At 39.5% G+C, this 23347-nt stretch overlaps 1 protein-coding gene across 13 annotated transcripts in view; it reads right to left on the bottom strand.

Moving 5' to 3' along the window:
* The window catches only part of ULK4 (unc-51 like kinase 4), a 529281-nt gene that overhangs the window by 389761 nt on the left and 116173 nt on the right, over positions 1 to 23347 (bottom strand). For all 13 annotated transcript variants that reach the window (XR_007469880.1, XR_007469879.1, XR_007469881.1 and 10 more), the window contains one exon: positions 7933 to 8060. Coding sequence is in view for 10 of the 13 variants with exons in the window: in XM_049693609.1 (XP_049549566.1) it covers positions 7933 to 8060 (128 nt within the window). In the remaining 3 variants the exon portion in view is untranslated. The remainder of the gene's footprint in view (positions 1 to 7932; positions 8061 to 23347) is intronic.

A 23347-nucleotide genomic window follows, 5' to 3' on the forward strand; every position in this document is an offset into this window, starting at 1 on the left:
TTTCCTTTATGACAGTGCTCTTGTGTCCTGCTAAAAACTCTTGGTCTACTCCAAGGTAATGAAGAAATGTTCATGTGTCTGATCTACTGGAAATTGTATTGTTTTATCTTTTTACATTTCAATGTGCAATCTACATGAATTAACTCCTCTGTACAGTGTAATTTAGAGATAAAGGGGTTTTTTTTATATTGATGCCAAAATGATCCAGCACCATTTATTGTTAAAAACCATCATTTCCCCACTGTTTTCTTCTATGTCTCTTCTGCTCTTCTCCATATTTTCCATCCTTTTGTCACTCTCCATTGATCCCAGATGATTTGAGTACAGTATATTAATTCTCTATTCAGCTGTGTCTAATCTGCAGTTAACCCAATCCACTGAGTTCTTCCTCTCAGTTACTGAACATCCACTTTGTTCGTCTTTATAGTTCTAATTGTCTACTGAAATTCTCCATCTTCCAAATTCTTTGAATATACTGATCGTAGTTATTTTAAGGTCTATATCTGATTAGCTCCATTGTAACCCCTGGGGATACTGTAGTTTATCTCATTTGGTTTTTGTATCATATCATCTTATCTTCTCATACGCCTGATTACTTTCTGATGAGTGTTAGACTCTATCCACACAGTCTGTGAACAGTGGAAGGATATTTTGAGGCCTAGGGTTAGACTTCCCGAGACAGGATTTACATACAATCCTGGATCACCTTAACCCAACCAGAGACTGAGATGATTCAAAAGTGGTTCTTTCCCTATGCCTGGAAATCCTCCATATAAATAACAGGGTTGCCAGAAACAGAGGGCAGGGAAAATGGAAATGTTTATCTTTTGGAAATCAGAGAATACAAAAGAAATCCCATCAAAGTTTACAGAGTATAAAAAGTAAATTCACACTTGTCTCTAAGGAATCAATTTTTTCTAAAATCCATATTATCTATTACAAAATTTAATAATGTGCTACTTAATTACGACAGTATGAAATACCATTTCTTTAAGGCAGAAACTACTCACTTTTCAACCACTAGCACAGACTGTTAACACATAAGAAAATATCTATTACCTCTGCTGGGAGAAATAAAAGACTGAAGGGATCCATATAATATATTATAAATAATATATTTATAAATAATATAAAACTCACTCTAGAATGATGCTTCATTTCTTCATGCCCTCCCTGACGCCTTCACATTACAGGATGTGTTTGCACAGGCTATAGTAGAATAAATTGACTTTACTGACAGCGGAACATTAGTTAGTAAAAGAATTCACATTCTATGAAGGAAATAAGATGTGGAAACATTTGAGGGTAGTGTCCATAAACACTTCAAAATTGTTCTACGACGGAACTGCAAATGTTATTTCTTAGTGGTCTACAAGGGTATCAAGTTAAAAAGATAAACAATCTGAACAGTAATCCAAGTATTATTGAGATGGGGGGAGTCTGGCAGTGGAAGTGGACTTCGGGAACAGATTTGGTTCGTTTATGGCAACTTGAAGATTCCTCTCGGGCATGCCATTGAATATATGTTAAGATAATATAAGGCTGGAGTGTAGAGAGGTCATACAGGTGCATATCAATAAATAGATGGTATTTGAAGCCACTGGATTAGGTGAAATCACATTAGGATAGCAATGTAAGAGAAACAGAGGGCCCAGGAAGATGCAGAAGAGGGAGAAGCAGCAAAGAAGAGACTGAGGTGGGACAAAAGCAAAGAATGTATGCTAACTTCCTACCATGAGCCCTGTAACTACAGAGGCAAATTCTGGTTCAAGTTGGCCAACTGAACCCAAATATTATACTTCCCTTTTTTTTTTCCTTCACATTCCCAAAGGAGACTCACATTATCCCGAAAAACAGGAAATTGCACCATTCACAGCCAGAACCTTCAAAGAATTTCCTAAGGATGATGGTGCAGATATAAGTGCATTAAGGGAAGGCCCAAGCTCACATGAAGGAAAAACGTGCCTGGGAAGCAAGGAGAACCCCAGCAGAACCCTAAGCTCTGAATGGCAGGGGAACAAGTTTACACTTCGAAGCTGATACGAAGAGGTGAGTTTCTCAACGCTATGAACCATTTTTAAAGGAACTAGTATCAGCAAACGTGGAACAAAGGCCATGGTAACTAAGAGGAGAGGGGTCACAGGGAGACTGAAGGAAAAAGCAAAGGAATGACGTCATGAAAGTGGCATTTGAGGAATATGAATCTGGTAATGGCACAGATAAATGATGAGAGAGGAAGTCAGCCAGGAGGGCAATTAGGAGTTACGAGTATGCAGGTGAACAGGAGAAACAGAAGGGAGCTCAAGAGCAGAGAAGAGCTGGCTACCTGGAAATGGTGTGAACCGCAGACAAGACTCCACCAGTCTCTTACTGAGAGGATGGCACATTCACACGGTGAGAAATCAATTATACGGGGTTTAAACATGAAGAAGCCACACCCCCTGCTTTACCTTAATCCGGGTTCCTCCAGGACGCCCTCACCCCTGCCCCACCCCCATTCCTACCCCCCTGAGACATCCTCCCTCCCCTTCTGGTCCTACTGGGCTCGGTGCCCATCAATGGACTACTCCACTGCCTATTTCTACTGCAGATCTCCCCATGTGCAGTATGATGCTGACATGAGATGCAAACTGTGGCTAATCTATCCCATTTGGATTCACCCTGGACCACCTCACAAACAGGTCCTTGTTGAGACCATATACTATTCCAGAAAATCAAGACACCATGCTTTTCTTTGCTTCACCTCAATCTAAACCCATTTTTATCTCTCTACTGCACATCCTTTAACTTATAAGTGTATCTTCCCCCTTAAGGAGAAATTTGTAGTTTAAATATGGGATCTTGGGAGGGAGGGATAAATTTGGAATTAACAGATACAGACTACTATGTATAAAATAGATTAACAACAAGGACCTAATGCATAGTACAGGGAACTATATTCAATATCTTGTAATAACCTATAATGAAAAAGAATCTGAAAAAATATATATATGTATATATAAATGAATTACTTTGCTGTATACCTGAAACTTTGTAAATCAGCTCCACTTCAATAAATAAATAATAAAATATTAATAAAAAAATAAATATGGGATCTTCAGCAAACTCATCATCCAACACTTCTGTCTGTAATGAAAGCTACTGTCTCTTGGGTTATGATGGTCAGGCTAGAGTCAGTTTGGGCCCAAATTCAAATTACACTGACACACCACATGTATGGACCTACTCCATGCTTATTTCTTCAGCTCCTAAATTTATAACTGGAATAGACATACTTGGCAACTAGCAGAATCCACACATCGGCCATCTGATCTGTGCAGTGAGGGCTATTATGGTAAAAAGGGACAAACAGAAGCCCCTGGCATGTCCCCTCTCTAAAAAAAGATAGCAACCCATATCCCATATCCATAGAAAACCAAGTCATAGGAATGGATACCAACATCAAAAACTTGAAAGGTACGGGGATGATAAAATCTACCATATCCCCGTTCGCCTGTCTGGTCTGTGAAGAATCTTAGAAAATGACTGTGTGGATTATCCAAAATATAAACAGGTTGTGACTCCAACTGCAGCTGCAGTTTCAGGTTTGGTACCTCTACTGGAGCAAATCAACATCGCCCTGACGTGGTACTCGCTACCGACCTGGCAAAGGCTTTGCTCTACGTATGCATCTGGAAGAACCGCCAGCACGTGTTTGCTTCTTACTCGGGGCAAACAGTAAAGTTCACTGCCTTGCCTTTGACCTATGCTGACGATCCTGCTCTTGGCCATCAAAACAGTCCGCAAAGATCTACATCCTCTTGATGGCCCACCAACATCACACCTGTACTTGCACACTAGCACTTTGATGACATGAGGCTGACTGGATCTGAGAAACAGGGAGCAGCAAGCACTTTAGCTGGCTTAGTAAAACATGTGAGAGACAGATAAACCCCATAAAAATCCATGGTCTGCTAGTCCTCAATGAAGTTCCTAGGGCTCAATGGTCTACAGCATGTTGGGCTATCCCTCCAGGTCAAAGACAAGTTATTGCGTCTTCTACTGATTATGACCCAAAAAGTGGGCTTTGTGAACTTAGGAGGCAATACATACATACCACCTTTGAATGTGTCCCTCTGACTCGGTATCTGACTCATAAATTTAATAGTTTTTAATGGAATTGGAGTGAATAAAGACTGCTGCAATTCCAACTGCTCTGCCATATGCTGGGCCTTATGACCTAGCTTGTCTACTGATATTCTCGGTGCCTGGAAAATAGGGGTGATGCATGGAGCCCCAGGGAAGCATCAATAAGTGAATCACAACCCTGATCTTTGGGTCACTATATTCTGAAGATTTGTGTCCTCCCCAAAATGTACATTAGAATCCTAACACTCAATGTAAGGAATGCTCCTCATCAACGATGGCCTAGATTCTGCCACTCCAGCCAACACAAGAAACCAGTGCTGAGCCCTCAGCCCGGCCCCATATCCTGGGGGGAACAGCCAGTCATCTAGCAACAGGTTGGTGTACAAAAGGGGCAGTAAACTCTCCTCGCTGGAATAGTTATACCCTGAATATGGACTCGCTGTCCTTGCCACATGCTTCTGCCAGTGCCACTAAGTACAGGCTTAAGAAATACCTCATTTATCATCACGATAATCAATGTAACACTATATCTGATCAAGGAACTTATTCGTAGCAAAAGAAATGTGTTAATACGCTCAAGCCCACTAAATCTGCTCATCAGCGAGTACGCCATCACCCAGAGGCACCTGGCTCGACTGAAAGGAGGAATGGCCGACCGCAAACCCAGTCGTGCTGCCAGCTGGGAAACAACACAACAAAAAACTGGGTCCTACCTTACAATAACAAGTGTATGCTTTGAACCAGTAAACAAAATATATGCTTTTGCCTTCCCCACAGTCAAAACACACAGGTCTGGTAATCAAGGGGTACAAGTGGGAGTGACTGCCTCTCGGTATTATACCTAAGAGCCCACTCACAAGATTTTTACTTCCAGTCTCCATGACCCTGAGCTCTGCTGGAATGGGTCCAAGGAAGAAAGATTTCCACCAGAGGACATAGCAAAAATTCCATTTGGGGGGATGAAGAGGATTACTCTACTAAGAGTGAGTGATTCATGATCACCAAGGGAATATTACGTTGCTGTCAAACAGTGCAGACTGGGGCTACCCAGGAGATTCTCTGAAGAGCCTCACGGTACTTCCACATCTAAAAGCTAAAGTTAACAAAACTCTAAACAACCAAGAAAAGGCTGGTTCAGGTCCTTCAGGTACTTGACATCCCCAGAAAAGTACGAATCTGTGATTCAAGTTTATTTATAACAGTGGAACTTCTGAATCATAAGGATTCATGATACACATTTTTAAATGCCCTCAAAAAGGTAACCTCACCTACTGGCTAAAAGTTGCCCCTGTAACTGTACTTTGGATATAAGATAGTACTTTGGATATAAGACACTGCAAGGTTTCTTCCCTTAATTTGACATTATGATGGATAGAAACAGTATTTGGTTATCATTTTAATTTGCACTTCTCTGATTAGACTTGAAGCTGAATATCTTTATGAATCTTTTTTACAGTACACAGATTAACTCTGTGTTATATACGATGCAATAATTTACAGATTTTCTTACCATGAAATTTTATTTATGATTTGCGGGGGATATAAAAGTTTCTAAACTATATATAGCTAAACTATCACTATCTCCTTTCATGGTTTCTTTCAACCCTTTTCTGCTCAGAGAAGCTCTCCTTGCCCATATGTAAACATATTTTCTTCCAGCTGTTTACAGTTTCTTTCTCATATATAATTCTTTAATACATCTGGAATTGACTTTTGTATGGTATAAGCTGAGAAAACATTTTCCCACACAGTTAACCAATTATACAAAGTAAACGTTTCCTTTTTTAAAAAAAAATCTTTCTTTTAAGATCAAAGCAGATTTTTTCCCCACTGATTACCATATTAATAGCAATGCTATGGGGAAACAAACAAAAAAAAAACCTCTAGGAAAACCTGATCCATCAGGAGGCATTGACATTGCAGGCTCACAGCAAACCTACACAATGAACTTACAAGACCATTCATCCCTCAAAGGGTTATCATTTCTAGAGACACACAAGACCCTATTTTATCTCCTGTCATTTTCAATATGAGTATGAAATCATTTGGAGAAATAGGTGAACACTTGGGGGCTATTATTTCATTTTTATCTAACCCTGACAGCTCAATTTCACTGCCTGTTGTACTAGATAGATTTGAGAGCTGACATCATAGAAACTGTGCTGAAATTTAATCCATAAAAGGCTGATGGTGATGAAGGTAAGCAGGAAAAAATATCTACATAATGTAGCAAAGGTTATCATGGGCTCCTGATATGAGGTTTCAGTTCTCCGGCAGACAGGCAGCATCACGGTTAGCTCGGAAACACAGCTGCTAGCGGAGTTTCAAGGCACAGGTGTGGAAGGGAGAAGAGTTTGCTATACAAACTCATCACAGAGAATTTTAACATCTCGCTAACCTGAAGTCTGCCTCCCTTTCGCATACCTTTATATTCAACATTGCATTTTATATGCACACTAGTGTAATATCTGGGCTGCAAAGCAAAAAGGAACAAATACCAACCATTCTTCCATAGTCTGGACTGGTTACCTATGTGATTTTGAAAGTAATTTATATTATTAATTTTAATCTACAAAGCCTAAACAAATCTGAGTTTTGACACACATATATCCCCATATCTCCTCCCTCTTTTGTCTCCCTCCCACCCTCCCTATCCCACCCCTCTAGGTGGTCACAAAGCACTGAGCTGATCTCCCTGTGCTATGTGGCTGCTTCCCACTAGCTACCTATTTTACATTTGGTAGTGTATACATGTCCATGCCACTCTCTCACTTCGTCCCAGCTTACCCTTCCCCCCACCCCGTGTCCTCAAGTCCATTCTCTACATCTGCGTCTTTATTCCTTTCCTGCTCCTAGGTTCTTCAGAACAATTTTTTTTTTTTTTTAGATTCCATATATATGTGTTAGCAATTTTGCTTCTTGATCCGTAAATCCTAAAACATTTCCAGGAGAAGTTTTCTAGTTCCTAACCTAGATCCATCTCAGCAATTCTAGGATCTCCCCAGTATCCTACAACAAGTAAAAAGCCAGATTGAGAAATAGGCGATAAACCGTATATTCAAGAGCACGGACCAGTTTCAAAAACGTTAATCAAGAAGCAACAAAGGATGAAGGGAGGGGCTTCCCTGGTGGCGCAGTGGTTGAGAGTCCGCCTGCCAATGCAGGGGACACGGGTTCGTGTTCCGGTCCGGGAAGATCCCACATGCCGCGGAGCAGCTGGGCCCATGAGCCATGGCCGCTGAGCCTGCGCGTCCAGAGCCTGTGCTCCGCAACGGGAGAGGCCACAATAGTGAGAGGCCCATGTACTGCAAAAAAAAAAAAGGATGAAGGGAACCTGAGGTGCATCAGAACAGCTTCTCCTTTTAGAGGAAGGAGGTGAGACCCAGAGACAGTGAGAGATCTGCCTAGTCGAGAGCCAGTCCATGTACTCCTGATCCCCCCCTGCCTCTTCCTCTGCTTTTCTAGGCTGCTCCTCTGGGCTTTCAGCTACTCATTCCAGAAGCTCAAACAAATCAGAACTATGACCAAACCACCAGTCAAGAACGCCTTGCAAAAATGTAAACCAAAACCAACTTTAACACCCTGCCTTGGACTGTACTCAGATCTAGGAAACTCCAAGCACTTCCCAACACCCTGCTTCAGTGTTTCCAAGCTGAGGTGACAAGTGAAACATGAAACCCTTGGAAAAATCTAGGAAAACAATTTTGAATACCAGGTACGTAGGGGCCAGGAAATACTACTAATAAAACTAATAAACAGGGGTCACATTGACGTCATTGGTGAAACTGTCAGAGGAAATCTTACCGTGCTTGACAGCTGAGCAGCAGCATCTCGTGGTTATGAATCAAAATATACAGAAGAACCAGGAAGGATTTTGCTCTGATGGATGTTGAGGGGCTGTCCAGTAAACGGATAATTGTAGAGACAAAATCCTGTGGGAGACGTTAGAATATTTTTTGAGAAAACATGAAATAAATAGAGCAGTCAACTCTGAGGGTCAATAGACTGTAATAACCAAACAGATAGCAGAAAATAAAATAATATCAGCTATTGCTTTTGCATTTTTAATTTGTGCTGCTCCCTATACCAAGTTATTGATATGTATGATCTCATTTAAACCTGAAAAGAAGTTATGAAGAGTTGATAATATTATCCCTATTTTAAAGAGGAAAAGGAATCTTGAAAATTTAAGCACTTTGCCCCAATTCACAAAATTGAATTCAAATCCAGGCCAGGCAGATGACAAAGCCTGCTTCTTAACCCCTCCATCACACGACTAGTAGCGTAGCAATAAATAACTAGAACTAAAAGTCACAACTGCATGGAGGCATCAACTTCTGAGCAAACCTGCACACACAGAGATCACATCTCTAGTCTACACAGCTGAGGTCCTACAGACATAAAATAAAAACAACAGCCAGGGCTTCCCTGGTGGCACAGTGGTTGAGAGTCCGCCTGCCGATGCAGGGGACACGGGTTCGTGCCCCGGTCCGGGAGGATTCCACATGCCGTGGAGCGGCTGGGCCCGTGAGTCATGGCCGCTGAGCCTGCGCTCCGCCACGGAAGGGGCCACAACAGTGAGAGGCCCACATACAGCAAAAAAAAAAAAAAAAAAAAAACAGCCAGTATGGGACACAAAAGAAAAACCTATATTTCTATAACATTCTTTAATTAAAGGTTTAATACAACACAGAGGAATAACTGTTGACAAGTATTAGTGTCATTTTCTCTTCTAACAGACAGATTTGTACATCACTTCAGGTGCCTATTGATATGCAAAAAAAATGGAATACACACACACACAGCGTTAATGAATGTAAGTAGGCAGAAATATGGAATCGTATTGTTAGCAAGATGGCTACAGAGAGCAGGAACGTTAAGTTCCCTAGAGTCCTTAACAGAGGTAAGCACCTAGCAGTGACACTGTGTGTCCAACGTAGATGTAAAAAGCTCAATTTTTTGCCAAAGTTCTTTTACATTGAGTGCTATATTGTCAGGCAGGAAGAGCTTACACAGCCAGGTGTATGCTTCTATTTAAGGATGGAGATATATCTATATATCTGTGTAACTATTTATCTGTACCACTGCATCAGGCTCACCTAGATCCTGAACCAAATAAACTAATTCATCAATTGGAGTAAAAAACAGAATCAACACCAAGGTGCCTTTGAGTAATAGATCTGTTTCCACCTTTCCAGTCGACAGTAGAAAGCCCATTTCCCCACAGTCAGCTCCCAAGTTCTAATTTATACACTGTGGTCCAAGGACCAAAACCACAAATCTGTTTCCCACATTAACATTGCTCCCACACATCCACGTGCCTAATTCCAAAACCATTCAAATACCCACTAGCCATGGACTTAAAAACAGTTCCAGATTATAGAAGACTAGAGAGTCATGATAACTGACTGCAATTCAAGATCTGGAAGTTTTATTTCACGTCAAAGAACATTACCGGGACAATTTCAAAATCTGAATACGGTCCAGATTAGCAATTTATGTTAAATAAATGTTAGCTTCTTGCTTTTTAAATTGTTGGCTTATTTTTTAGGGAATATTCAGTGAAGTAATTAGAGGTAAAGGAGCATCAGGTCTGTGACCTCATCTCAAATGAATAGAAATACACACACACACACACACACACACACAGACACTCACTCACTCACATGGTAAAAGACAGAAACTATAAAGCAAATAAGGTAAAACGTTAACATCTGGTGAATGTGGATACAGGATATAGTGCAATTCTTTGTATTGCACATCCAACACTAAACTTGGCACCTACCCTAAGCATAAGGGTCATCAATGAGCACCCTCCTTGACTCTTCCTTCCTCTCTCAGGTGTCCAACTGATACCCAATTTCTATGAGAACAACACTCACACTGTCATTGCCCTATTTCAATGCATCCTTGTATCTTTCTTGAATTACTGTAGCAGGCTTTGTCTAACTTTGCTTTCTTCCACCTATTCTACAAGTTGCAGCCACAGTGATCTTCCATAAGAGCAAATACATTATTCACCTATAAAATATCCTCAGCAGTTGCTAAAACCCTTGAGAGAAGCTAAAGTCCCTTATCACGGCATACAAGGTCCTTCATGATCTGGCTTGTTATTACCTTTCCAAAATCACTTATCGTACTACCACTCCTCTCATATACTCCCAACAGTCACCATGAGGAAATAAACCAAGGAAGCGGAGAACACAGGAGAGAGGCAAAGGGAATCCCAGGATGATTCCAGGGTGATAGCTACTATAACCAGGTACAGAGGCTGCCTATTCATAACAGAGTTGGTCAGAAGGCTCCAGGAGAGATATCTTTAAGAAGAAAAAATTGACAGAATACCTGATGCATCTGAATGCAATTTGAAAACAAAAAGTGATGTTATAAAAGTTTGCTAAATGTTGATCTAACCAAAATTAATACACTGAGTCATGAGTGGTGGTTCTGTCCTACTTGAAAATAAGCCCTAGACAAATCTAAGATTTAAAAAATAAACACCAAATGATTAAAAGATCTAGAAGATGCCATGGAAGATACAGATACATATTTATGCATATTTAAAATCTCAGATTTGAGGGCTTCCCTGGTGGTGCAGTGGTTGAGAGTCTGCCTGCCGATGCAGGGGACGCGGGTTTGTGCCCTGGTCCGGGAAGATCCCACATGCCGCGGAGCAGCTGGGCCTGTGAGCCATGGCTGCTGAGCCTGCGCGTCCAGAGCCTGTGCCCTGCAACGGGAGAGGCCACAACAGTGAGAGGCCCGTGTACCGCAAAAATAAATAAATAAATAAAATCTCAGATTTGAGAAAATGTTCATAAATAATGTATTAGAAAGGAAGAAAACAAGCATGAGAAATGTGAATACCAAAAAATGTTAAATTCTATATGGAGATAAAACACTATAAATGAACAAAAAAGAATTGCATAAACAAGGTAAGATAATTGTAGCACATTTTATGGATAAATTGCTAAATTTCTTGATATATAAATATCACTAACAACAACACAAAAAGAACTAAGGGAAATGAAAATAACTAAGAGCCCTAGAGACAACTGAAACCTCTGATCTCTTCTACATGGAACATTATCCCAGAATAACTTAAGACATTTCAAAATGTACAGAACACAGGACACAAGTTTCATATAAAGCTATTCTAAGAAGGCAACAAAAAGTGAGAATTAAAGTACTTCAGCCAATGAAGAGTCTCCAACACCACCCAAGCAAAACAAAAAAATGAAACAGAGGTAATCTGTAATATAACAGCTCAATCAGAAGGAAGTATCATTAAACAAGCATTTCTAGACATAAAAAAGGTCCAAAACAGTTAGCTATACAAGAAAAGAAAGTACAGACACTATGCCTTAGGAACACAGATGCAAAAAAATCCTCAACAGAATATAAGGTGAATCCAGCAATATATTAAAAGTATAATACATTACACTCAAGTGGGATTTATCCCAGGAATTCAAGACTGGTTCGATATGTGAAAATCAATCAGTGTAATTCACCATATTAATAGATTAAAAAAGGAAAACCACACAATCACATCAGTTGATAACAAAAAAGCATCTAACAAAATTCAATATCCACTCATGATAAAATCTCTCACCAAACTAGGAATAGAAGGGAACTTCCCCTGTCTCAAAAACATCTAGAAAAAAACCTACAGCAAACTACTAAATGTTCAAAGACTTGATGCTTCCTCCCACCCTGAAACTGGGAATTAAGCAAGGCTGTCCCATCATTCATAATTCAATATTTTGCTGAAAGTCATAGGCAGTGTACAATAAGGACAGAAAAGTAAAAGGTATTCAGATTGGAATGGAAGAAATAGTATCAGATATCAAGACAATATAGAAAAGCCCAAATAATCTTAAAAAAAAAAAAAAATTCTAAATAAGTGAGTTTTAGCAAGATATGATATATTTGTATACACTGGAATTTGTACATTCCAGTCATAATGAACAACTGGAAAACAATTTTTTTTAAATAGCTACAACAACAAAAACAAAAGAAATATAGGTATAAACCTTAAAAAGTATGCCAAGAATCTGTACACAGTAAACTACAAAACAGTAAGAAAAAATTTTTAAGATATAAATAAAAGACATTATCTGTTCATGTATTAAAAGACTCAAGATAGTTAATATACATATCAATTCTCCCCAAACTGACTCATAGATTTAATGCAATTCCAATCAAAATCCCAGCAGGATTTTTAGTAGATACAGACAAACTAATTGTAAAATTTATACGTAAAGGCAAAGCAACTAGCATAAGCACAACAATTTGGGGGGAAAAAAGACAGGAGAATCACACAATGGTTTTAAGACATTTTAAAAACTACAGTAATCAAAACAATGTGGTATTGACAAAATGACAGACACACAGACTAAGGGGAAACAGTAGAGAGTTCAGAAATATTATAGTCAATTGGTTTATGACAAAAGTACAAAGGGAATTTTGGAAAAAAGTTTTTGCTATAAACAACTGGATATCCACATGCAAAAAAACTAAACTTCAACTCACACCTTGCACCATATACAAAAACTAACCCAAAATGGATCATAGAATTGAATGTAAAATGTAAAAACACAAAATCTTAAAAAGAAACAGAGGAGAAAATCTTCATGACCTTAGGTTAGGAAGAATTCTTAGATATAAACCAAAATTGCAATCCATAAAAGAAATAATTGATGAATTAAACTTAGAATGTCTCCTCTGGGGAGGACACTGTAAGAAAAGATAAGCCACATACTAGGAGAAAGTATTTGTAACCAGAATATATAAAGAACTCTCAAAACTCAACATTAAGAAAAGTATTTTTCAGGACAAAATATTTAAACAGACATTTCACCAAAGAATGTACACAGATGTCAAATAAACGCATGAAAGGATGTTCAACATCATAATCATTATAGTAACACAAATTAAGATCACAGGACACCACAACACATTTATTAGAAGGACTAAAATTAACAATGACAAGTATGTGGAGCAACTAGAATTCTACATACACTGCTTCTGGGAACGCAAAATGGCACAATCATTCTGGAAAATAGTTTAGCAGTTTCATAAAAATGTTAAACACAGGGACTTCCCTGGTGGCGCAGTGGTTAAGAATCCGCCTGACAATACAAGGGACACGGGTTCGAGCCCTGGTCCGGGAAGATCCCACATGCCGCGGAGCAACTAGGCCCGTGCACCACAACTACTGAGCCTGCACTCTAGAGCCCGCAAGCCACAACTACTGAGCCCGCGTGCCACAACTACTGAAGCCTGCGTGCCTAGAGCCCACGCTCTGTGACGAGAAACCACTGCAATAAGAAGCCCACGCACTGCAACGAAGAGTATCCCCCACTCACCACAACTAGAGAAAGCTCCGTGCAGCAACGAAGACCCAATGCAGCCAAAAAAAAAAGTTAAACACATATCTATCGTATATGCCCCAACCACTGCATATCATTTCACTTAATGAAAACTTATGTTCACAGAAAAATCTACATGTAAAAGTTGATAGCAACATTACTCATAAGAGTCAAAAATGGGAAACAATCCTTAAGTCCCTGAACAGGTACATGGATAAATAAACTGTGGTATATCCACATAAAGGAATAGTACTCAGCAATCAAAAGGAATGAACTAACGGTACACACAATAATACAGAGGAATCTCAACTGCATGATGTTAAGTAAAAGAAACCAGTCTCAAAAATTACATACTGGGCTTCCCTGGTGGCGCAGCGGTTGAGACTCCGCCTGCCGATGCAGGGGACACGGGTTCATGCCCTGGTCCAGGAAGATCCCACATGCCGCGGAGCGGCTGGGCCTGTGAGCCACGGCCACTGAGCCTGCGCGTCCAGAGCCTGTGCTCCGCAACAGGAGAGGCCACAACAGTGAGAGGCCCACATACCGCATATAGGATCCCACTTATATAACATTCTGGAAAAGGTAAAACCATACGGGCATCACTGAATGCCAGGGACCGGGATGGGACATGGTTTACCTAAAAAAGGGAGCAGCACAAGGTCATTCTTTGGGATGTTGGAATAGTTCTGTATCCTTCTTATGGTGGTGACAAGAGTCTATGCATGTGTTAATCCTCGTACAACTACACTCCAAAAAAAATATGAATTGCATTGTGTATAAATTTTATATATAAATCAATACATATAAACACACAATCAGGCAAATTCAAGCAAAAACGAAAGCAGAAAGTTTGTTACTGATATACAAAGAATTACATAATGATTTTTCCTGATATATAGGGTAGAATTTAGGCCCAAAAGAAGTAAACAACATTTTTAATGCCGAAGGCCACCATTCACAACACATACACAACAGTATTGAATACAGTAAGGAAGGTTATGCCTCACATAGTATAGTGAACACCTTTAAAAAGTGAAGACTACAGGAGATGGAAGAAGGAATAGAAGACTTAATCACACTACTCTCAGTCCAAGACCGTCATGAGAACAAAAATAAGGATATAGAAGACCTAAATAACATAAGTAAAAGATTAGATATTATGGGTATGTATTAAAATTTAGACTCAAGTAATAGAAAATGTACCTTTTTCTTAAATATGAAATGTTCCTTTAAGGTACCTACATAATAGGTGATAAAGAAAACCTTAATAGAATCCATAAAGTAAAAAGTAATGACTGTAATGATCACAGTGCTGTAGAAGTAGAAAGTAAAAAAAAAAATCAATATCCAAAAGGCCCTTCTACCTGGAAAATTTTAAGACACTCTATTAAACAATCCTTGAGTAAAGGAAAAATGCAAACCAAAATTGTAGAACTTAAAAAAAAAATAGTAAAAACACTATATAGAAGAATCTATAGGATACAATTAAAGCAGTCATCAGAAGAAAATGTGACCTGCAAATACATTTGTAAATTAAAATGAAAGAAGAGTGTGAAATAAATTCCCAACACAAAAAGCTGTAAAAAGAACAAGGTAAAGCAAAATGAAGCAAAGGGAGAAAATAAAGATGCAAGCAGAAACTAACAAGGTAAAAGGAAAAAAAGGAAAATGATAAATCCAAATGCTGCCTTTGAAAAATATCAACAAAATAGATAAAGCACTCACTAAATTAATCAAGAAAAAGGGGAGGGCTTCCCTGGTGGCGCAGTGGTTGAGAGTCTGCCTGCCGATGCAGGGGACACGGGTTCGTGCCCCGGTCTGGGAAGATCCCACATGCCGCAGAGCGGCTGGGCCCGTGAGCCATGGCTGCTGAGCCTGCGCTCCACAACGGGAGAGGCCACAACAGTGAGATGCCCGCATACCGCAAAAAAAAAAAAAAAAAAAAAGAAAAGAAAAGAAAAAGGGGAGACAGCAAAGATACACAAAAAGAAAAATTACCACTGCCTGACCTCAATTTAATGGTGTAAAAAGTCAGCTATGTTATGTATAGAAGTAGTTCATAATTTATTGCTGTATAATATTCCATGGTGTGAACACAGAAAAATGTATATACCCATTTACTCTTGGACATTTGGGTTGTTTGGAGTTTGGAACCACAATGAGTAAAGCTGTTATGGACATTCTTATACGTGTCTTTTAGTAAACACATAAATATGTGTTCTGATTAAGGATGACAAAAATACAGAACAATTTAAGAAAACTTAAAAGAGAAATGTATGATTTACACAAAGAAAACTATAGATTGTTATGGAGCGATAAGAAAACACTGGAAAAAATGAAGCAGCAGCTTAATATAGTGGTAAAGAACTTGTAATCTGGAGTCAAGAAACCTGAGTGTGAGTGCAACAGTGCTTGACAGAATAGCATGTCGGAGATGATTACACACACACATTTCATAGCCTTGACATAATGACTGAAGGCGTTTGTCCAACTAGATACTAGAAAATATCATAAGGCATAAAGCTGCAAGAATTCCATTTTTGAAATTTGTATGGAAAATACAAATAAAACAAAAGAAAGAGCAAAGCATTCACAAGTATATTTAAGACTTCAGTAAATAAAAAAGATAAAGGGCAGACTATTCATCTAATGATATCCTTACTTTACTACCTTTACCAGAAAGACTCTCAACAGGTTGTGAAAATTTTAAATAACGGGGGAAAACAAACTTATGATACTATATATCTGTCAAAATAAATATGCAACCTTGGAAAAAGTATTTGAAATATTTGAAACTTTTTACAAAGAATCAATATCTTTAGGTATAAATAACTTTTACCAATATAACTTTTATGAACACTCTAGTGTAAAAAATTACAGAAACAAGCAAACAACAAATAAAAGAATTCTAAGCTGCCTACAAGCAAATAAATCATGTACCCTAACTAGTAGGCAAAGAAATGCAAATTTAGGAAGAATAAGAATCTGTTTTAAAACAAAGCAGACTAGCAAAGATGAGCTGGCATGGTCATGGGTAAATGGATAAATCTCAAATATAGCTCATATGAGAGTAAGTGTTCAACCTTTCCTCCAGCTGGTAGGAAAGTGAGTTGTTACTTCTCCAAAGCCTTAAAACTGTTATTTTCTTCTGACACAGTTGTTATATCTTAAGAATTTTAGCCTAACCAAGTGATGAACAAAAGAGCTTTGAGAAGAAGAATGCTCATGGTAGTACTGTTTATAAGACAAACAAAAATAGAAACCACCTTAACATTCCCAAAACAGGGAATTTGTTAAATCCCAATTGTAGAAAAGATTGCATCTACCCATATCCAGTTTTACCTTCTTTCATTACAAACACTAATGATGCATGTGGGGAGGGCAGGTGGAGAAGGAAAGGGAAGTCACCGAAGTGACACTACATGATTTCCAAAGCCAGCTCTGAAAGGCCATGCGGCTTCTGCCTGGTTCTCTTGGGACACTCTCTCTTGGAACCCAGCCACTACACTGTGAGGAAGCCCAAGCAGCCTTGAGGGGCCCATGTGGAAAGCAACTGAGGTTCCCAGCCCACAGCCCAGTAAGGTTCCCAGGGAACAGCGAGCACCAACTTCGCAGTCATCTGAGTGAGCCTTCTGGAAAGTTTATTCTCCAGCTCCCACTCAATCTCTCCCAACCTTGCCCAAATTACAGATTGGTGAGCAAAGTTAAATTACTGCTCTTGTTTAAGCCACTACATTTTGAAGTAGTTACACAGCAAAAGTGAAATATAGCTTAAGCATATAACAAAAGAGGAAATTTTTCCAGGCGCAACAAAAGTTTCGTACAGCAACGGTCATAATTTTAAAAACACAGACATGTCACTAAGAAGTGATGATAAGGTCTACCGTATTTCTTATTGATGGAGTGTTATGCAGCCATTACTAACAATCTGGCAAAACTAAAATAATGCCTATTATTTTGAGTGAAACAAACTAGCACAGCAAATACCCGAAGATAAAAGAAACTGCATACAAGATTTGTTTCTAACATAGTAATTCCAAGTCCCTTAGAAGATACAATATACTACAGACTCTAATTTTGGATCTAAACCTACAAGCATCTTGTGCCCTAAATAAATTCTCATTTAGTCATTTCAGAAAAACTAAATGAACAGTACTGACTGACTCCCTGAAACTAACTGCCCAGGGCACCATATTTAATCTTAAGCAACATGCACCAGACCTCTAGAACAGTATTAATCTTACAACACTGAGGAGGGAAGATTACAGGCTGCAGGCAAAGCCTAGTGCCAAGGATGAATAATCAAAGCTACTTCAGAGAACCAAAAATGACCTCGGGTCACTTCAGTTTGCAATCCACTATGTATTCAGCTTTGATTTAAATTCATCTTGCCATTTGGCTCAACATAACTAAATTTTACACGTGGAGGAAAAAAAAAAAAAAAACAGAAGCTGTTTAGGTCTATAGCCCAAACCACGGAACAACGAGTTCATGTCCAACATTCAAATGGTTCTTGGCAGTGATTTCAGAGCGGACATACCTACGTAATGTAAAGATGGCGTGATGAAATGTTCACAATGTGAGGAACTGGTCGAAATATATGAAGCTTCCATCACAAAGAAAATGATAATCTTGATCAAAAGTAAGCAAAAGGATAAAAACCCCTCCAGTACATATCATAAGGACAAAATTATGAGATAAATAAAAAATAATGATGATGTAGAGAACGTCCAAGTTATTTATTTCTCAAGAGATAAAACTGATCTGTTTCAATCAACTGTCACAGGTGAAAATCAATGAGCACAGCCTGGCCATCAAATGATAATAGCCTCAAAAAAAAAAAAAAGAAATCATGTGGATAATACACTGACACGATTTTCCCATTTAAGGTTGATGGAAGTGAAAAATGTACTGATTAAATCTAAAATTGTTTTTGGTTTACAGTTTCCTTAAAGAAGTTTAGCCAAGTAGCTTAGTAAAATGTTTCTTATAGACACATTTATTAGCGTAGACAAAAAAATGTCAATACAAACTCATGTTATTAAAATGCATAAACTAATTACCATATTTTAAATTAGCAACCACTGAGTCAGGATGCCTAGTGACTTTGTGAGAAAAAAACAACCTGAGCTGAATGAGCTTTCAAATTTTTCAAAGTTTTCTATGCATGAAATTTCATAGTGATCTTCCATAGTACTTCCAAACAACATAAGCGGTCTGCACCTTCCGGCTTATTATTAATCACTGTTGTGCTACTTGGTCAAAACATGAAACCTGAAGCAACAGCTCCAGTCAAACTAGACTGCTAAAATAAAAATGGACAGCAGCTCCTGTCAAAACTAGCAAATAAGACAAAAATTAGAAAGGCAGTATCCGTAGTCAGTAACACCCAGGAGGAAATCATCTTACCAACGAGCATGAACAAACCCACCTGTGAAACACGGTATGACTTTAAAGAGTAATGTTTAAATTGTTAAGTGACCCCAAAGCATATGAAGTGCAATGTATGCATCACTGATTATGCAGTTACAAAGTACATTCAAGGTCACATACCTCAAAAAAAAATAAATAAATGAGGCAGATGTTTGAATCTATGTAACTTGTAAAAAAGTTGATGTGAGTATACTATGCTCAATTAATTGAAATACAGCAGAGTAGGGTTCCCGGGGTTTTATATATTTTCAATTTTCTAACATCAAGAATCGGGCACTGGGTTGTTGTTTTTTTTGTTTTGTTTTGTTTTGTTCTCAGTACGCGGGTCTCTCACTGTTGTGGCCTCTCCCGCTGCGGGGCACAGGCTCCGGACGCGCAGGCCCAGCGGCCGTGGCCCATGGGCCCAGCTGCTCCGCGGCATATGGGATCTTCCCGGACCGGGTCACAAACCCGTGTCCCCTGCATCGGCAGGCAGACTCTCAACCACTGAGCCACCAAGGAAGCCCTGTTTTGTTTGTTTCTAATTTTTATTTTAATTATTTATTTATTTATTTATTTTTGGTTGTATTGGGTCTTCGTTGCTGCACGGCTTTCTCTAGTTGCAGCGATCAGGGGCTACTCTTTGTTGCGGTGCGTGGGCTTCTCACTGTGGTGGCTTCTCTTGTTGCAGAGCTCGGGCTCTAGGTGCACAGGTGTCAGTAGTTGTGGCTCGCAGGCTCTAGAGCACAGGCTCAGTAGTTGTGGCACACGGGCTTAGTCGCTCTGCGGCACGTGGGATCTTCCCAGACCAGGGATCAAACCCATGTCCCCTGCATTGGCAGGTGGATTCTTAACCACTGCGCCACCAGGGAAGTCCCACATTACTTGGTCTTAACTTACTCAAACATTTCTTGGTTGTCTAAAGCTCATCCTCTGACAGATTCCTCAGGAAGAGTTCATGGGAACTGATCTCTTCCATGTTCATACACCTACCTGTGGTCTCTGTAACAGAACACCCAAGATATTGAATATAAAATCCTTGATGAGAGACTCTGGGAGGAGCAGCTAAGATAGTGCTTAATTTTACTTAAAAGTTTATCCTAAAGGAATAATTACAGATGCCCATGTGAAAAGATTTAGCCATAAGAATGTTCTCCCTGGCAAAAAAAAGGAAATTTTAAAATGTGCAGTAGTGAACTGCTGGAATGCATTGGGATAACTTCACATGATGGAACGTCATAACACTTTAAAAACAATATTGAAGAGTTATACTGAGTTAGACACACAATCCCAACATCACTGAATAGGAAAAATATGAACAAACAGTATACAACTGATCCAATTACTGTAAAAAGATTCTAGTAGCATGTGTATGTGGCAGCAGGGAGAAGGAAATTCGTGAAGGTCTGTGTATGTGTACACATATATGCACAATAAATATGAATTTGAAAGATATATATCAAAATTTTTAAAGAGATTATTTTGGGATGGTTAAGCAGTTTATTTTAGTCTTCTGTATTCTGTATCTCATATATTCTGGATTTTCAATACTAAACTCAAATTCAAAAAAGTTATAAACATAATCTGATAAAAATAAATTAAAATGGCATTAGCTGCTTTAAGTTTGTAGATATTATAATTAAGGGAAATTGCAATGACCGCATCCAATACCTGTTTCCTAGTAAAACGGCAGGAAACACCTTTATGCACTCCCAAACTCCTCCAGCCCCAGATCTTCAAGATCGAATATTTGTAGGACACATTAATAAGCTTGGAAGAATGAGAAAAATAAAACTACAAAGTAAACCAGGAATTCTTTTTAAAAAATCAGTTTACAGGGCAAAGATTAGTAAATAAACTCACACCTAACTTACAAGGTTTTCTCTTATGCCTGGTCAGGCCTTCCAGAAGCTTCTCGCTGAGAGTCACTCAAGTATCTGAATTGTGAAAAGGTTATCAATTCCCTACATCTAGTGATGATGCAAGAATTACTTACAAAGGACCATCTACCATGGGTACAGAAAGTATCCTTTTAAGAGTTTCATTTGTTTTTTCTTTTTTGAAAACAGGGTAGAAAAACAGTTTGTCACTTTTTGTTTTGCCCAATTTTCCTATTTACTTGAATATGCAGAACACATGATTTGTAACTCAAAAGAGTTCCCTTGTCACCATAGCTGTGAACACTTTTCACACCATCACAAGTAAATTGTACTCTCATCATCTACCTTTCCAGAGAACAATTTAGCATTGTTTATGCACAGCCTTCTAAGTGTGCATAACACCTGTGGTGATCTACTAGCAGCAGACACAAAGTTGTATGTAGGGCTTCCCTGGTGGTGCAGTGGTTGAGAGTCTGCCTGCCAATGCCTGGGACACGGGTTCATGCCCCAGTCCAGAGAGATACCACATGCCGCGGAGTAGCTGGGCCCGTGAGCCATGGCCACTGAGCCTGCGCGTCCGGAGCCTGTGCTCCACAACGGGAGAGGCCCCAACAGTGAGAGGCCCGCGTACCGCAAAAAAACAAAAACAAAAGTTGTATGTAAACAGGATGCTTACTGCATCAGGGTGAGTGCAAACCAAAAAGTCAGAGGCAAACAGGTCAACAGTGGGAGAAGGGTTAAGTTACCATAGTGGCACAAAATGAAAAATTATATAGTAATTTTTTAAATGTTCCTATGGTATATTTAATGACATATTCATGAAAATGATAAATCGACACATTTTTATCGTAATTGTATAAATGTATGCATAAAATTCATAGACATACGGACCAAAGGCTAAAAAGAGATAAACCCACATGGCAACGGTAATTAGCTCTGGGTAGTGAAATTACAGTCAATTTTGTTTTCTTCTTTAGGTTCTACTACATTTTCTGCAGTAAATAGTAATTTCTCTTATTTAAAAGGAATGGCATGGGCCTCTTTTGGGGACTGAATTTCAACAACAAAAAAATATCACCATATAGAGGCATCAATCCCCCCAAAAAAACAGGCGCAGTTCTTTCTCCCTGTCCAGCAGGAAGCAATAAGCCTGGTATTTGTTCCTGGGTCCCTTCCTCTTTCACTCATTCTAGCCCATTAACAACCAAGCACTTGAAAAAAACACAATTAGCAATACTAACATTGGTAAACCTGCCCCTAAAACACACACCTATATACAAATATTTGTACTTTTCTTTAAGTAAAAATAAAACAATGGCCATTGTGTCGAAACCCCTAAGGCCAGTATCACAACCGTACATGAGCCGGGTCTTCTTCCTACTGCTCAGCCTCTTTCTATGTCCCCTCCTCACTGCTCACTGCGTTCAGCACTGCCGGCCTTCCTTCTCCTCCCGGGTCTCCCCATGACCCCTCACACCTCAGGGAAGCTGAACTACAAAGTTCTTCCTGCTGCGGTTCACACAGCACACTCCTTCTTGTCACTGAGGGCTCAGCTGGAACATCACCTCCTCAGAGAGGCCCTCCCTGACTTCCCTCCCAGCAAACAGTGTCTGGCTCCACTCCCTGCACACTTCCCCTTGCAAGACACTCTATCCACATCATCCTGTGTAACGCTCTTCAGAGCGCTAACACTATCCAAAATAATTCTGTTTCCTTGTTTATTGCCTGGCCTGAGCATCAGCTTTAGCATTTATAAACTCCATGAACTTGACAAAATCACTCAACACACTAAGTCTCATTTGAGAATAACCCAGGGTCATAAGTCACTAAGTGTCTGGCCTATAATAAATGTTCGCTATAATAATAAATTGTTTTAATTAAAAAAATAGAACCTTACCTTTTAAGTGACAATTCACTGTATATTACTGAGTGGCCATAGATACATTTTAAAGATTATAGGACAAGACAGAAAAGATGCAGAATGGTTAGAGGCCTCGGCACCTGAGGATCAATATATCACTGAGTTTGCTGGGTTTTCTCTCTGCCTCATACATCCCAGACTGGGTGCTGGATAATCCAGGAGCCAAACAGCACACAAACACAAATACACAGGACAAATCAGCTCTCTCAAGCCAAAGGATCAGGAAAGCGGCAGCGTGGAAAGACCAAAAACATTAAGACAACAGCTACTCTACTCTAGCCGAACACCACGGAAAGACGATGGCCCCTTCAGCAAGGGGCAAGAGGAGAGACTAGCCTCCTACCCTCACGTGACTGTAACAAGGCACCCCAACACTCTTCCCTGCCAGGGAAATAGAAAGGACCAAGAGAGAGCTGGGACTTTCATCCCAACCCAGCAATAACAAGGCCCCCTGGCCCCAACCATGGTATCAGTAGAGATACTGATGGGACGCCTGGACCTCCACCCATTTATAGCAGTAATCACGTTCCCCTCCTTCTTTCTGCTGGGATGGCATCAGAGGAGGTAAGTGGGAAGCCTGCAACTTCACCACCTTCCACCAGGAATGGGGCGCCCACCCCTACCCAACCAGTGTCAGT

Source organism: Orcinus orca, chromosome 10, assembly GCF_937001465.1.
Source record: "Orcinus orca chromosome 10, mOrcOrc1.1, whole genome shotgun sequence".
Lineage (NCBI taxonomy): Eukaryota > Metazoa > Chordata > Mammalia > Artiodactyla > Delphinidae > Orcinus > Orcinus orca.